The sequence below is a fragment of the Rhinolophus sinicus genome, chromosome 17 (assembly GCF_057876585.1).
Source record: "Rhinolophus sinicus isolate RSI-liver-muscle chromosome 17, RSI-T2T, whole genome shotgun sequence".
Classification (NCBI taxonomy): domain Eukaryota; kingdom Metazoa; phylum Chordata; class Mammalia; order Chiroptera; family Rhinolophidae; genus Rhinolophus; species Rhinolophus sinicus.
In genome coordinates, this window is record NC_142517.1 from 10,987,343 (window position 1) to 11,004,731 (window position 17,389).

General features: G+C 50.1%; 1 protein-coding gene across 1 annotated transcript in view; it reads right to left on the reverse strand.

Moving 5' to 3' along the window:
* Positions 1-749: 749 nt before the first annotated feature.
* HUNK (hormonally up-regulated Neu-associated kinase) overlaps positions 750-17,389 on the reverse strand; it is a 102,830-nt gene continuing 86,190 nt past the window's right edge. Inside the window, exons 8-11 of the mRNA XM_019730265.3 lie at positions 17,293-17,376; positions 12,260-12,307; positions 7,631-7,811; positions 750-4,121 (exon numbers count right to left, since the gene is read on the reverse strand). Coding sequence (XP_019585824.3) covers positions 3,463-4,121; positions 7,631-7,811; positions 12,260-12,307; positions 17,293-17,376 — 972 coding nt within the window. The 3' untranslated portion in view covers positions 750-3,462. The remainder of the gene's footprint in view (positions 4,122-7,630; positions 7,812-12,259; positions 12,308-17,292; positions 17,377-17,389) is intronic.

Sequence of the window (17,389 nt, forward strand, 5' to 3'; positions counted from 1 at the left end):
CCTGCCCCAGGGCTAGCTCATTTGAGGACCATGGGGAGTCCTTAAACCATATGAGACCCCAGCTTTCTCTTCTTCAAAAAAGCTGGGGTTGTACAAGACCATCTCAGGTCCCTTTCTGATCTAAAATGTTCTGAGGTTACTAAAAGAAACATCATCAAAACTAGATACTTATTCCTGCTCCCCCCACCCCCAGTCCATTAAACTTCAGAGCTTCTTGTAAGGGCTCTCACTTTCTACCATGCCACCCTCTGAGCCACACTGTACAGGGGACACATGGGTTATAGCAAGATGGTATATACAAAAAGCTTTCTGTGAACAGTTATGAATGAAGTCAGTACTGGGACAATCCAAACAGCCATTGTAGACCCCCCTCCCATTCCACCTCATCACCCCTCTTCTCTCTCCCTCCCAAGGCCTAAAACAAGGACAAAACCTAGAGGTAATCCTCACAGATGTCATTCTTCTTTGCCATTTTCAGAGTCTTCACAGGAAATGCCGAATTGCCCCCCTCAAAAAGAAAAATGCTGACTCATCTTGAACTGCCATTTGCCATGTATCAGTCACATAGACTTCTGTAGACATACCTGTTACAGGTGAAATGAAGCAGGAGTCCTGGAGCAGAAAATGCCCTCAAACACCCAACAACTTGATTCCCATTTGCATCCTGTCATTTCTTTATGTAGAAGATGGTACAACTAATTGCAATGTACTCGATGTTTTAAGACGTATCAGCAAATAAATGAAGCAGCCAGAGTGAGGGAAAAGTGTATTTCACAGTCATTATAAAAGTACATACATTTAATAATGGTCACATAAATACAGTCCTTACTTATGACCAAATTGTACAAATAAAGGTGACTTTTCCTCCTGGACTTCACACGAAGACAGTTCAATCATTTCCATCAGTAACTACAGGCTGACTGAGATCACAGGTGCAGACTAATGAGAGACAGTTATGGGTCAAAGAGACAACACGCTTTATACTTACCAAAGGGAGAGTCAAGTTTTCCATATAAATATAATAAAATAATAAAGAATTTAACATTTCTTCTTTCATTCGATTTCATAGATTTGTCAGGTGCTCACACAAAAAATACAGTTCACCCCCCATCCTCACTCCCTCTCACCTCTCACTGGGTTCAGAATAAACCTGAGTTCACAGTTCAAGTTACCAATGGTGACCTGGTCAGTTAGTTGTATGAAAGTCTACAGCTGTTCTTGAAGCATTTGAGGAACAGGAAACATGTCCCAATGAGATAACAGTGACACAGAAACGCTCACGTTCTCAAGGAAAGTCAAATACAAGAAAGAGACATCAAGGGCTACAAGTTCACAAGGCACGGGTACACAGCCTGGGAACCTGCACGGCGGGACACCTGCAGCTGGAAACCATCTTCAAAAAAGGTTTCTTCAGTGATCCAAAACCAAATGTGTTCATGTCAAATGGACAGAGGGTCTCTTTCAGATGCTTCTTTTCTCTTCTTGGATTAAAAAACTCTTTTCAATGGAAAGTTCCAGAACTCAGTCTGGAGCCATACAAAGAAATCACACCAACAGCTAGGAGCCTGACTCCCTCCTAACAAGGCCTAGAGCCAAGGCAATCCCATCAAGGGGGAAGCAGCAGCTCCAGGTGTTGTCACGGTCGGCCAAGACTGGCCATCGCAGTGGCTTTGGGGTTAGCCAAACATTTGCTCTCTCTTTGCTCGGTCAGAGATGTGTGGGGCAGAGGGAGGTCTCTACTGGTAAATGAGCAAAGACGAAGAAGCACTCCACCACTCTCTGGCATGGGCTGGCTGCCACGGAAATGAAGGCGGGCTCTGCAGTTCTCAAGGTCCGTGGCCTGTTTCAGTGAGCTGAGGGGACTAGCCCTGGGGTGGCCAAAGCAGTGGTTTCTGTCAACCTGCTCTAGTCAACAGTTGAAGACTCCACACCATGGTGTAATCTGTCTCCTGAATTATCTGCTCTCCAACCTGTGCCAATTCTTCTTCTTTTCCCAATTCTGCTCATGACCGAGCAGTCCCCAGCAAGTGCCAGGGCCCAGGCCCCACATGGAGACACCCCCCTGGCAGGCTCCAGCTAGACACAGTCAGACAACACTGCGTTCCACAAAACGCACACAGGGATGGCAGGGACACAGAACCGGAGATGCATCTTTGGTTCGATCCTTGGTGAAAGGTGTGAAAACAGAACGTGGACTCCAAGCCTGTTTGAGGAAGCCTGCTTTCCTCAAAGAAGACACAGTACTATATTTTGAACACGATCCCTGGCAGGCAAGCCTGCTCATATGTCACAGCAAACTAGCTGAGCTCTAAACCACACTTGTTTCAGGGCCAGCTTAAAGGTAACTTGCCTTCCAGATGCATCCAAATTCAACCTTAACCATTTTCTCTCCTTCTGAATAACCAACTGAAACTATGTCCTATGCCTTCTGGAAGGATCAGGGCTATGTTGATACAATGGCACAAATGCAGGGCCATCAGTCACCGTAGGCCACAAGCCACAAAACACCACCTGGGTGAGTTTCCATGCCCTCCACGCTTATCCTTTCGTGAAAATATGAGTTTGGTGGAACCACTTCTCATCGCTCCATCAGGTTTTTAAAAATCATGTTACTTCGATTTAATGACATCACATAAAGAAAAATCATCTTTGGAGGAGATAATTTAACCATTAGCAAGTTTCAACCAAAAAAAAAAAAAGAAAAAACTGTCAAAATCTTCTTTCAGGTTTTTACATCGAATATTGGAACATTTAAAAAATAATAAAGGTATTTTCCTAATTTAAAAAAAAGATCTAGTTCAGAAATGAGTGCCCCCTTTGGTCTTTTCCTTTCACTGGGGTCCCCATTGTTTGGACCAGTCTTTGCCCAGCTGTCCCTTTCTGCCCAGAGGGGGCAGTATTGGTGGCAGAGGTTCCTGCCCTCTTCCTCTGAGGTTCCTGGGGCCTGGTGCTCTAGGTTTGCACCTCTACGAAAGGCAGGGAAACCGTGGTCTGGAGGAACTGCTTTGTGACACTGCCATCAGTCCCCCATGTGACTCTGGCTGATGGCTGAAAAGAGAATGATCCACTGAGAGGCACAAGCAGAGCACACAGTGAAAAAAGATCTGGTAACAGTCTAATCTGAGTCACCCAGAGGCCGATGCATGGTGTTCACCCCTGAGTCCAGCTGAGGGAGGTGGGTGGAGGGCCAGTGAGTACGTGGGAGGAAGGAGGACGTGAACGATTACCAGCGGCACCCGTAGACAACCCTCCTAGGGAATCCCAGCATCTCCGGGAGTCCCTACACAGGACTGGGCAGTGCAGGCTTTGGGTCTGTGGATTTCACCTGTTCCACAGCTGGGACACTGCATGGCCATGAAGGATACTCCACGAGAGGCCTTGGAATCTTCCCACCCTGACCGACATGTGGAGCTGTTCCACTGCTTTCCTTAGAAAGACCCGCGGTCCCACTGCTGGCCCAGGTTAACACTGGCCTTTGACGCCATCAGCCATGTCAAAGGAGAGGCTCACGGGGGTCAGGGGCTGCAGCGGTGGCATGCTTGCCTCCAGGGGCCTGTCTGCAGAGGGCTGCTGGCTCTGATGCCGCTTCCTCAGCATCTGTCCGATGCCCATCATGGGGAACCTGCCTCGGCTTGTCACACAGTTCGGGCTCCCCAGGGGTCGCGTGGTGCCGTTGCCGGAAACCAGAGGTGGGGAACACACGCCCTCCTGTTTTAGGGGGCAGTTCTTATCTTCATGAGCAAAGGAGACCAGAGTGGGATGCAAAGGAGTTTGGAGAGGTGATGGGCTTCCGGGCAGCAGGACAGGGGAGAGCGTCCGCTCACCGGGTTTCCCGCGAGCCAAGCCCCCGGGGGAGTTTAGAATCCTGTAGTGATGGGACGGGGAGAGCAGTTCTGTCTGGTCATCGTGATCGACAGACTCGAAGGAGCGGACCATATCCAGCATCAGAGGGTCTTCCTTGGGGGGGATGCTGGTGCTCCCAGGCCCCTGCTGAGGGGGCTCCGGTTTCTTGACAATTCTGGGGGTCCTGGGAGGTGGGACAGGGATGAACTCCATGGAAGAAGAAGCCACACAATTGGAGTCTGAGGTTTTACGGAAAATATTGCGGCAGCCAAAGGAATCTGCACACCAAGAAAGAAAAAAGGAAATCATGAAGACAGCCACATACACAGTGGGCACGGCCCTTCCCCCGCCTGCTCTGGCCTCCAGGCGGACTGAGACAGTGTGCTACATGGGGAGGTCAGGAGGAACCAAGAAGGAAAGACCTCAGCATCCGGCTCTCCCCACAGGGACCAGATGGTCTTTCTAGAATGGAGGGGACAGAAGGCTGGTGACAGGAGGTCTCCTGGGTTCTGGTTTGCCTCGTGGCACCAGTTTAACATCTGCTCTCCTTTCCGTTGCTTAAAATTCTGGACACTGCCAAAGAGCCTTTGAATAAAAAAGGTACATGGCTCAACAGAAGGACAAAACTGCTGGAAGGACACTGACCAAGCCCAGCTCACTGAGGACCTGTGAGGTTTGGAAGGAGCAGCTCCCTCAAGACTTTTTAAAAATTGGGGTAAAAAATACATACCATAAATTTATCATTTTAACCATTTTTTAAGTGTACAGTTCAACCCTGCTAAGTACATTCACTTACCTTAAAAACTCTTCTTGCAAATCTTGAAACCAAACTCTTCTTGCAAATCTAAAACTCGGTACCCACTACACAATAACTCCCCGTTCCCCCTCCTCCAGCCCCAGGCAGCCACAATTCTACTTTCTGTCTCTGAATTTGACTAGGATAGGCACCTCATGTACGTGGCATCTACAGTATTTGTCCTTTTGTGTCTGGCTTGTTTCACCTGCATAATGTCTTCAAGGTCTATTCTAGGTGTAGCCCGTACCAGAATTCCCTTCCTTTTGAAGGTTCCCTTATGACTTCTGACCTGACGGAAGCCTCATCCAATTCTGAATGGGGGTGAAACACTCTTCATCTCTGTATTTCAGGCCATGAGCCAATCCCCAAGGTTTCCATCTCAAGTTGGCACAGACTGGAATCCAGGCTTGCAGACTGTGCCAGAAAAGAAAGGGGAAACCCCCACCCATTTGGAGCTGAGAGAAATCACGCCAAGTTCCTGTGAAACAAGCTCTGTCTGAACTTCCTTTTTCTACCATCACATTTCATAAGCCCCCATCAAGGCCCAGCAGCAGGAAAGCAAGCTGTTGCCCACCGGAAGCGATTTTGGGAACACCCGAGAGCCCTGGGAATCCTCTTCACTTTCTGTAAATACATACACAGATGCCAAAGAAAATCTCCTCCTCAGGCCAGCACAGGTGCCTGAGACTCACAGGCAGACAGAAGTAAATTTCATGTAGGGCTAATGTCTCCAGTATCCCAGCTGGCATGTGAGCAGCCCCTCCCCTTCCTGAGATGGCTGCGTGCCCCCAGCTTGGAGCCCAGCTTCTCCGTCTGCCCAATCCTGCTTCCTTCACTTCCCAGAGGTATAGATCCTGTGAAGATGCCTCCCTCAGGTGCCCTACTGACCTCCCTGCCCCCAGGGCATGGACCCGGACACTTCTGCATCACCCCAGCAAAGGGTGTGGTCATCCACACGACCCCGTGAGTTCATCTGCTCCTCTTCCTCCATCCCTATCAGGATGCAGGACACTGCACTGCTCAGGAAAGAAAGCTCTAGAGCCAGGCTGACCTGCTGGAAATCTGGACTCCACCAGTCACCAGCTCTCTGAACACGTCTCTGTGCCCATGTCCTTGTCTCTAGAAATGAGGGTGAGAAAAATCTCATTGGGTTGAGTGAAGAGCTTGAAACAGTGCCCGCCACGTAGCGCGTGCTCAGTGCTAGCAGTTACGTGGGCTCCAGGGCACTGGAGCGTGCATGCTCCAGACAAGGAAAGTACCACGGAATGGACTCCAGCTTTGGGGTGTCACAGTTACCCCAAAAGACGTAGCACTGACCTAGACTTCCATGGGGAGATCCATAGAATGCCATGGTTAAGAGCCTGAATTTGCTGCTGGTTACAAAGCCAGAAAGGAGAATCCACTACGGGGGGGAGGACCAGCAGATTTCCTCCAGGGTCCCTGCCTTTCTGAAACTTAGACAATGAAACCGAACCAAATGGAACTGTTCTTCTCTGGGTGAGAACCAGGTATGAACTTCCCTGATACTTTCCTGCTCCCCGGGGAAGCACTGGTTGATCTCAGACAGCCAAGGCCCTCTCTGACCCTCAGTTCTTCATATTTAAAATAAAGGGATTGAAGATTGGACTGCACAATCTCTCCCGTCCCTTCAGTAATAAGAAGCTCTCCTCCTCCCAGTTGGCTTCAGGACACTCCCTGCGCACCCCCTCCCTTCTCGCAGTGCGAGTTAAGCCTGCGCAGTGCTTCCTTTCCGCACCCCTCAGAGCTCATCCCAGAGCAGGGAGACTCGTGTTTATCAGTTATCTGATGTGATGGACTCTGAAAGAGGGGGAGAAGCCCACATGTGCATCTCCCTTAATCCACCCGATAGCTCTGACAGGTAGGTTTCCTTTCACAAGTAAATGAACCAATTAAAATCTTCAGAGGGTAAGAATCTTGGGCAACAAGGAGTCGCAGAGCTGGGGTTCGAGCACCTCCCCCTACCCCAGGGCCCAAACTCCATCAATCCTACCTCAGGCCCGCTCAGGGTCCACTTTCCTGGTGAAGGCCCCATACCCAAATCTCTGCCCCTGCAGCCTGAAAGCTGTCCATGGTTCCATAACACCATGCACCCTGATCTCTACTCCTGCACCCCAATTTCTACTCCTGCAGTACCTTATGCCCTGAATTCTGTTCTCACAATACCATGTACCTCAATTTCTGCTCCCACAATGCCATGCACCTTGATATCTGCTTCCACAATACAATACACCCCAAAATATCTACTCCTATAATACCACCTCTCCCAAGCTCTGCTACTGCAACCCAATTTATATTCCTGCACCCCAATCTCTATTGCAATAATTTATACCCTGATCTGTTTCCACAATACCATGCACCCCATCTCTGCACCCATACCATGCACGCCATCTCTGCACCCACAATACCTTATACCCCATCTCTGTACCCACAATAGTGTGCACCCATCTCTGTACCCACAATAGTGTGTACCCCATCTCTGCACCCACAATACCATGCACCCCATCTCTTTACCCACAATATCGTATATCCCATCTCTGCACTCACAATACCATGCACCCCATCTCTGCACCCACAATATTGTGTACCCCATCTCTGCACCCACAATACCATGTACCCCATCTCTGCACCCATACCATGCACCCCATCTCTGCACCCACAATATTGTGTACCCCATCTCTGCACCCATACCATGCACCCCATCTCTGCACCAACAATATTGTGTACCCCATCTCTGCTCCTACAATACTGTGCACCCCATCTGGGCTTTCTCATATCCTGCCTGTACAGGTGGCCAATATCACGCAGTTTGGACCTTGATGGCTTCCAGATTAATGGAGGTGTATTAAGTCTGCTTTCCCATAGGCACAGGAACAGTGTCTGTCCCAGGGGCCCACACAACCATCCATGAGGGGCACACAGCAGCCATGTAGCCAACACGAGATGCCTGGAGAGTACCCCGAGCTGACCCACCTTTGTCGGGAAAGCCGGACTTGGGGGCCTTCCGGTCCCTCAGCAGGGCCTTGGTGTTCTGAATCTGCGTGATGAGCGAGGCAGAGGGCTGTTTGTGCGAGGGCTGGTTCTTGTCCAACTTCTTGGAAAATGGCCGATGAAGAAAATCCCCTCTTTTTTCTTGTTCTTTGGGCTTTTTATCCTTCAAATCAGAAGCAAACATAGGTACTCAAATGCACACGAGAATATACAATGCGATTCTTCTCTGAAGCGTTATCCCTGTAGGTTGGAGAAATCCCAGCTTTTCACAATTCTGTGCTCTTAAGGCCCAGCGGATGCTCCAGGGAGACTACCTCCCTCTCCCTGGGCCACAAACAGGCTTCCATCATCCCCAGCTCCCTGCACTATGCTGCTTTGAGGTATTCCAGAAAGGGCCAGGTCATCCCTAGAGGTCAATTATTCTAGAACATTCTGAACAAACTAAGGCAAAGCAGATGAGGACTTCTAGAAATCTGCTGTCTTATTTAAAGTAGAGTCCTAACATTCTCCCCGTAGTAGTGGTTTCACAAAGGCAACTTTGCAAAGAAAATGTAGCCACTTCATCTTAACCCTCAGTTGTTGTGTGTTCAGTCAAGCCGAGGATGTGGACAAGAAACCCAGGGGGCCCTGCACCACCCTGGCTGAGTGCCTGACTCTTTTCCACCCTCTGGTCATGTGAGCCTTACTTGTATACTTAAAAATGACACGATTTAGCCATTTTTGCTATAATCTTGCCTTCACTGAACTCGATTATAATCTCTCTGACAGGAGTGAATTTGACTATCATATCTTCAAACCCACAGCCTCGGGCATAAAGCCAGGTACACAGAGAAGGTTTAATAAATAGTTATCGAAATGTTAAAAAAAAAAAATGCGAGTGGAAACCGAAAGGAATTAAAACGAACTAAGTTCAAGCTTCTGGGAAGGATGATGCCACTAAAACGTTATTCTTTTTCTGGCCCTAAAGACTGTTTGATGTTTACTGTTAAACAGAGCTAACTGAATCCCTGACCTCACCCTGAAAGAGGGGGACAAACAACAGAAACAGATTTTCACATTTTTGCCTTAAACTTCAACCACATTTGCAATTCAAGGGAGCTCATCTATTTTTCATTGATGTTGTTGCAAAGCTTCTCAAGGAAACATCTCCTTGCACTGGTGCAGCCTTTTCCCGTGAGGCTCTTCAAAGCCTTTATGGACTGAAGATCAGTATGTCTCGTGTCTGAGTGGGAAAGGGGGACAGGGAAGAAATGGAAATTGGGGAAGCTGAGCTGAGCTTTCACTGTCACTGTCACTGTGAGGGGTCTCAGCCTTGGCTGAAGTGGCCTGTCCCCAGTGGAGGGGGGACGCGGGAAGAAATGAGAGGCGACACTTCCATCAACTCCTTCTCCAGTGTCTGGGCAGCCACCTCCAGCCTCCAGGACACTCGGAGTGCCAGACACTGTAGGAAAAGCACGACCTGCACTGACGAGGCAAATTCTGTTATCCCCTCTTACAGACAGGGGGACAGCCGGAGTGGCTAAATAATTCACCCAGGTGTGGCAGGAAAACTCAGACGTTCACAGCTCTGCAATTCAGAGTTCTTAATCCTTGACTCCACGCTGCCCTCTGGGCGCCTGGGGCAGGGCCAGGCGATTCCAGCGGCAGACAGGAAGGACGGACACAGAGCCTGCCGGGGACAGAGACCACACTACAGTCTTAGGGCTCCAGGTGGGTATCCGCGATGCTAGGGATGAAGTTTCGTGTCCCAGGTCATCGTACAGGATGCTACGAAGGGGAAAGGGGCCCAATTGGTCCAGGTCGCCTTGGTTAGGGCCAATCACAACCCTCCACATTTCCCTCTCCGGTGTCTGCAAATGCTAATAGGCTCCCTTCCTCTAGGCAAAAGACAATGAGCTTTCGTGCTTCCCCTCTCCCCCCAAGCATCAAAGGAGCCTGTCCTGAGAAGTCTGGCAGAATTTCCTCCCTTTGCTCTGTTCTTTCTACGTCTCTTTTTTTATGAGAAAAGTCAACAGGTCTACCTGTTAACACCTTAAACAGGAATAAAGAAATCAAACGCACTTTGGTGATACGTTGTAAAACAGTGTTTAGAAGAAGAGACAAAACTGCAGTCCCCTCCTTTTCAGGACTGCTTTCTTCTGACCACGAGCACACCTTCCTTTGGGCTGCTTTGTTGGCGTCTCCATGGGTTCACCTCGGCTCCTTTCCAAACCTCCCTGGGTTCTCAAAAGCTAAAGGATCAAGATGTAAAATTTCGGGGGGGGGCATATCACCACCCAGATGGAGTTCATTAGCACCAAGAGGGGTACAAGGCATGAGTTTCTATAGAAAGAGACTGAGGCTAGTTCTAGAATTCTGTCTTACAACCAACAAGGTATTTGGCAACAAGCAGAAAGCCCGTTGTGGGGGCCAAAGAAAGGGAAATGGACTGAGGACTGAAAATTGGGGGAACCCCCTGCTCTGACCACCCTGTGGAACTTAAACCCAGGATCCTGCACCTGATTGTTTTCTCCCCAACCCCCCTGGACCCCCTCCTCCAGCCTAAAATAATGCGTGATTTCATAGTGACCAGTTTCTCTGAGGATGCCAGGAATTGACCACCTGACCACTCCCTGCTGGGGACACACTGCTGGGTTGGTCCACGTGGAAGGGTCCATGGCCCACAGCAAACGTGTTTGTTTACAACCAGCCAATCTTAGTGACCTCCAAGCACAGGTTATCAAATGCAGTGGGTCATCTAATTACACCTTTTCATGTGCATGGCCTAGTTTCTCCAAAAGAGATTCCCTAGGCAGCAAGATACTAAAGTGCCTTACATAACAGAAACAGATCTTCAGAGGGATTAATTATGCTCCTCCTTTGACATGCGGTGCCCACTCCGTGCCCCCCTCTCAGCAGGCCTGCTGCAGCCTGTGGGGTCTCTCCAGAGGTGCTTCTCATATACCCGCAAGCCTGAGGGCAGGCGATGGGTCTAAAGCTGTCGGTTCAAAAGGTCCAGTTTGGACCCCCACTCACAGTCCCGAGCCCCCCAAGGCAGATCGGAGAGGGGACCACAGGAGGCCCCCGATGCAAGCCCCACACAAAACAGCTTCTTGTTTTCTTTAAACCACTCACTGCCTGTGTGCGTGCATATTTACAAAACTGAACATTTTGAAAATGGGGCCCCATAAAGAGTTCTGCACCAAGACTCAAATCGTCATGGATGGTTTGATGGGGGAGAGGAGGAAGCCAGGGAAGGATGATCCACTAGGCTTCTGGAGGGAGAGGTCTGCAGGGGTGACAGCAAGTGGGCAGGGGAAGGCGGTCCTGGGACCCTGATCTGATCTTCCGGCAGCTGGTCCCCTCAGACTCTTCCCTGCAACTCCAGCCTCCTGAGTTCCAAAGAGCTGCACCCCTCCCCCTTCCTTCCTGGTTTTCCTCCTGTGAGCACAGCAGAGGGTGACTCGCAGGAAGTCACTTCCCTCTGAGGGGGGAAGTGTAACCAAAAGGGTGGGTCCTTCCAACTCTTGGAGTATAAAAATGAAACTCACATCGCACCTGCTTCATCAATTTAACAAGGACAGATGTGGCCGCACCTGCTCATCTCCCCAGGCTGCAGGAAGAGCTACTGCCCAGGAAATTCACCCTGCCACCCATGCGATGAAACAGGACCACGGGGAATGAGGCCGGCAGCAGAGGAGCCCTGGGGACTCTGGACAAGCCGAAGCTGTTTTCTTAGAGTAACTACCAAGGGCAGCTCAGCATGGCTCTCCTGGAGCCTGGCGTCCCGTGGATGATGAACTGACCTCACCTGGCTGTTTGGGACATCACAACCGTAAGCACCTGAGATGGTCCAGGGCCCAGCTGTGGTTTGATGGTTGGTTTTGATTCCTTGCTGCCCATCACATAAGGGAAAGCTGCCATGGCCTGATTTTGCCGTAGGAAAAACATCGAATGAGTTGAGAAAAAGAGGGCTTGGTTCACAAATTAGGCCACTGAACCAGAAAGCTCTGGACTGTCACAAACCCCATTTCTCATACAGATAGAAACACGAATGCAGAGCCAAGTGTATAGGTACAGCAACAGTCGACTAAACATCGAAAGCACCAGTCTGATCCGAGGGGATTCTGATAAACCCACTCACAACAGGATGCTGCATGTTTTCATGAAGGCAAGGACAGGGGTGTGTGGAGCCCAGAGCCCTGGGCAGAGATCTGCCAACCTTCAGGGGCATGTGTGACGGTTAATTTCATGTGTCAACGTGGCTAGGCATGGTACCCAGTGTTCGGTCAAACGCCAGTCTAGATATTGCTGTGGAGGTATTTTTAAAATGAGATTAACACTTAAATCCGTAGACTTTGAGTAAAGCAGATTATCTTCTACAGTGTGGGTGGGTCTTGTGCAATCAGGTGAAGGCCTTGAGAGAAAAAGACTGAGGAAGAAGGAACGCAAGCTGAGACCTCAACTCTTCCCTGGGTGTCCAAGTATCTCTCTCTCTCTCTCTCTCTCTCTCTCTCTCTCTCTCTCTCTCTCTCTCTCTCACACACACACACACACACACACACACACACACTATTGGTTCTGTTTCTCTGGAGAACTCTGACTAACCCATCATAAACCCCAGATTCTTACCTGCACAGCATGGAATTCAAGGTCTCTAGTCCAGGTGTCCAAGGAGGCCTGTGAAAAGCAGCATTTTTCAGCAATTCAAGAAGCTGCACCTGTTTTTTCCTACCACTTGCACCTCTGTGTGAGAATTATTCATTTCAATGTTTGTAGACAAGAAACCAAACTCCTAAATCATCGTGGAAGCAGGCAGCAGATGTCCTACATCACACACGGAATAGATGCGCTTAGGTAAGTTTTCTATTCAAGCCTAAGACACATAAGGAGGAGTGCTCTAATGAGTGAGAAGTCCAGTGCGTTTTCTCAAACAGCACAAATACTCATGGAAAAGGCACCCACATCAAGAAATAAAACCCACCCACACCTGGAAGTCCCTCCTACCTCCACCCATGGCCTCTCCCAGTCCCCCAGGTAACTACCCTTCTGATTTCTAATAGTCTGGATTGTTTGACTTGATTCCAAACTTCATTTTAAAGAGTTGTATAGATTTTGAAGTAAGACACAGTGCGAACGTTTTCATATTTTACGTTTAAACTTACAGTCCCTGTTATGGGGTGAATTGTATTCCCCCCAAATTCATATGTTGGAGTCCTAACCCCGAAAACCTCAGAATGTGACCTTATTCGAAGATAGGGTCAGGACAGGCCTGTTGTGTCCCCTGTGAAGCTTGGGGACAGTGGAGCACGTGAAAGCTGGCTTTCCTTGTTGTTTGCCAGGGACCTGTGGGTGTTACCTTGACAGAGGAAGTCGGGTTAAAATGAGGTCATTAGGATGGTCCTTAACCAATGTGACTGGAGCTCTTACAAAAAGGGGATATTGGACACAGACACAGGGAGGACGCCATGTGACGGTGGAAACAGAGATTGGGGTGCTACTCCTACAAGCTAAGGAACCACAGAGTGCCGGCAGCCACCGGATGCCAGGAGAGGGGCCTGGGGCAGATTCTCTCACAGCCTCACAGGAGCCAGCCCTGCAACACCTTGATGTTGGACTTCGGCCTCTGGACTGTGCGACAGTACATTTCTGTTGTTCAAGGGGCCCCGTGTGTGGTGCTTGGTCACAGCAGCCCCAGCAAACTCGTACAGTCCCTCTGCTACCCTCGGCACAACTTTTCTTCCAAAACTGCTCTATTCCTTTGATACTACAGAAGCCCTCCTGGATCTAGTGGACATTCGTCTGCAAACTATCATGATTCTTAAGGACTCTAACAAAAATGGCTTCTGGCTCTATCTGGTTTTCATAAGCCAATTTAAAAGTGATCACTGCCCGGCCTTGACCCCCCATGGTCCTCAAGGGCCCCCTCTTTTAGAAAGAGGAGTCCCTGGGGCACGGGGCTGAGGTGTTCTTAGATAAGACACTTCACCGAAGTGTCCCACTTTTATAGACATAACCTCTGCCTTTTACAGGATGAAGAGGTGAAGAAAGTGGTCAAGTCATAACATCACAGCACTGAAATCCCAAAAGGGAACGTTTTTCAACTTAATTCAGCTCCTTTGTCTCCTAGGAGAAAAAGAAGTGGAATTGAGAACAAACAGGCCTGCTTGCATTCGGCATGGGGACACGGCCCTGAGCCTCTCCCCGGCCAACTGGTGCACAACCTGGAATTTCTAGCCACCGCCCCTCTCCCCACCCCAGCCCACCCCAGCCCCACCAGCTTCTCGTCCTGGACCAGCTGACGGCAACCAGAATGGAGCCCACGGGGGCTCTGCATGGGCTCCACCTAGAAAATCTGGGCTCTTTAGACTTTCTTAACACTTTTTCTAACTGGCCCCATTCACTTTCTAGGTTCCAAGGGAGACAAGTCTACTAATAGCCTCTAATTTAATTAGCAGGAGTATTGTCGCACTTTGGAGAAAACAAATGGATCACAGAAAATTGAAATGCTGGTTTCCCATTAGTGTTCCTATTTAAACTCCGGCTGTTAAATATTTTAACAAATGTTTAAAACACCATGTATTTTCAGGCCAAATGAAATAATCATCCAAGAAAAATCATTTGGATGAAAAAAAAGAGGCCCCTATCCCACCACTGTTCTGACACTTTCAAACACACAACCGCAGGGCAACCTAGGACAAGGGCATCAGCCAAGTGGCTTAGAGGCCACTCCCAGGGGCACGTGGATGGCGCATCTAAGTTTGCAGGGTTACTTGAGGCCCTGAAGAGTCAAATGCAAATCAAGAGAAAGGAGGGCCTAACAGTGAATTCTGCCCCCCTGGGCCCCAGCTAAGGTGACGCCCCTCAGAGCAAGCGGCAGTCATAGGCCCCTCCCTGTCTTAGGGCACATCTTTGCCGTGATGACAGTGCAACTTGTTCCTTCTGCTTTCATCAAGTTAGGTGTCCCACCTGGGATGTTCTTCCTTCTCCAGGTGCTGCCCCAACTCTATCTGTTTTCTCAGACTTGGGTTGATGTCCACTTTATTCTTTCATTTGTTCATTTGACAAATATTTATTGAGCACCTACTGCATGCCAGGCTTTGTGGAGGCTCCAGGGATACTGTGAGGAGCAAAAGGGACACAGTCCTTGCTCTTAAGGAATTCATAGTCCAGAGGAGGGGAGAGATGTTAATCAAATAACCCCTGAACAAATGAAACTCTGCAAATGGGGCAAGTCATGCAGAATGTGGTGTGACAGCCTGTACTGGAGGGATGTGACCCGATGGCAGAGGTCTATGAGGAACTGACACTGCCTTGGGATCTGAAGCTATAAAGACATAAACTTAGTAAAAAGAGGTGAGGAGAACATTCTGGAAGAGGAAACAGAGTGTGCACAGCTCTGGCAGCCCAGAGCACAGAAATCTGAAAGCCCGTGGGAGTGAGCACAAAGCCAGGAGCCAGTCCAACCCATGGCATAGTGGTCACATCACGGAGTTTACCTTCCACGGCAAGGAAGCAGGGAGGGGACATGATCCAATAGCTCACTCTGGCTGGCAGGGGAAGAAGAGAGCGCCAGGCCATCGTGGGGAAGCAGGGACGCCCGTTAGGAGGCTGTGGCAGAGGTCCAGGGCAGAGGTGATGGTGGCTGGGCCCGGGGCGGGAGGATGGGATGGGAAAAAGAGAGCTTTGGGAGTCATCTTGGCAGATCTTGGTGACAGACTGGCTCTGGGATGAGGGGAAGGAGCTAAAAGGACACCTGGTTCCTGCCCTGTGCTGCGGGAGGGGTGGCATCTGGAGACAGAGAATGGGGTCAGGGCTGGTTTCAGGTGTGCTAGATTTGAGAAAACCTTCACTCATGCAAGAGGTGTAGTAAGCAACTGGCCAGAGGGTCTGGAGCTCAGGGGCATGTGCCCCCTCCACCACTTCCGCTCTCCTGCTCTCCGCCTAAAAGCCACGCGTGGGTTTGCAGCTCAGCCCCAGCCCACGCACCTACCTTCCAAAAGCTTATGTCCATCCTTATCATGCTGGGGCCTTGCAGCCTGTCTCAGAGGACGGAGGCCTCCAGCCTGGGGTTGCGGCTAAGCCCCACCCTGGCTGCTGTCACTCCACACCCCTCCCCTACTCCCCCACCCTCACTCCTCCTTCGGGCAGGGGCCATGTGCTCTCCTTTTCATTGCCAGTGTCATCGACAGAGAGATGTATGCTGTCTTCACGTCCACTCTTCCCCCTCCCCCTAAATCCACACAAACTCTTTTCTGCCTTTGCCACCTCCACCAAGCTGTTCTCTCTAAGGTCCCAGGACAACCAGCTGCTCAGCTGACACCACTGACCGTGTTACAGTTGACCTTTCCCATGGTCTCCCTTGCAGGGTTCCCTACATGCCTCCTGCACCCTCCCTGAGCGCCTGTCACTATTGCTGGTTTCTCGGTCACCAGCGTCTCCTCTCCTCTGCCTCCTTAACTCGTGCCATCTCCCGGGCTCTGTGTAGATTGGACAGCGGCGCCCTTGTCCCCTGGCCTCGATGCTCAGGGTGGCCCCTTCCCAGTGCTCCTGTCACACTGACATGTGGCACCCGTGTCACCAGCCTCGCTGGATTGTCCAGGCCGTGTCCCACTTGCTGCCAAAGAGCTCAGAGCAGTGTTCATTTACAACCTCACGGCAGCCTTGCCACTTCTTAAACACCGGGATATTTCCTTTCTCGGTGACATGCAAGGCTTGTGGAATCAGGATGAAAACTCTGAGCTGGACAATGGAAAAGGGAAGTGGGCAAGCCCATGGACCCCCTGCAGGACACAGATGTAGGGCCGCTTTTTGATTTCTCCCCAAAAGGAATTCCTGGGTGTTGCAGGAGAGGCTCCTGTGGCTGGAGGGTTCAGGGGGAGGCTGCAGGACGGCGGGGGAATCAGAAGTGGGTTCCCAGGGAAATCACTGAGAACACGGAGGAGCCCCGCTTGACAAAATGACGTGTGAGGAGTCTGGGGTGGAGAGCGTGGTCACCTGGGGGTCCTGGCCCTGGGTCTGGAGTCCCCAGGCACAGTCTCTTTATAATCATGTATGTGGGGGTCTAAAACAATTGGCCATATGGTACTAGTTTTTACTCTGAAATCCAAGAATCTTGGTATTTTCTCTCAGGTATGTGCCAGGTAGCATCAAGTAACCAGGGACCGCTGACTGGAAAATCAAGCTTTTGTCCAAAACTTTTTTCCGTTCCTCACCTTACTTTCTTTTCCTGATGCCAAGTGGTAACATTCCCTTTTGTTTCTGAGCACTTGCTTTTACCTTTTGGAGACCGGGCAGTGGATTCCAACCTTGGCTACTCCATGAAATCATTTAGGCATCTTTAAAACAATACTGATCCCCCCGCCCCCCGGCCCCGGACCTCGCCCCTGAGATTCTATGGAACTGGTAGGAGTGTGGCCTGGACATCCATATGTTTAAATGCCCCTGGTGACCCTAATGTGTGGCCACAGCTGAGAACTGCGGTTTGGGGACTGAGCGATGGTGGCTCCACTGTGAACCATTTCTCAAGGGCTCAACTAAGCAAGTATTTGTCTTTGGCTACTTCTATGTCCCATAATTACTGGTTTTCTTTCCAGTCTCCTCCCAAAATAGAAATGCACTCTTCCGCGAGATCCTGGGTTCTGCCTGTGGGGGGCGTTACTCACCTCATAGGGCTCTTTGCTGGGCCTGCACTTTTCTATCTGGTAGAGCTGGCTCTTGCAGCAGACACTGTCCTGGTTGTCAGATTTCTACCAGAGAAGA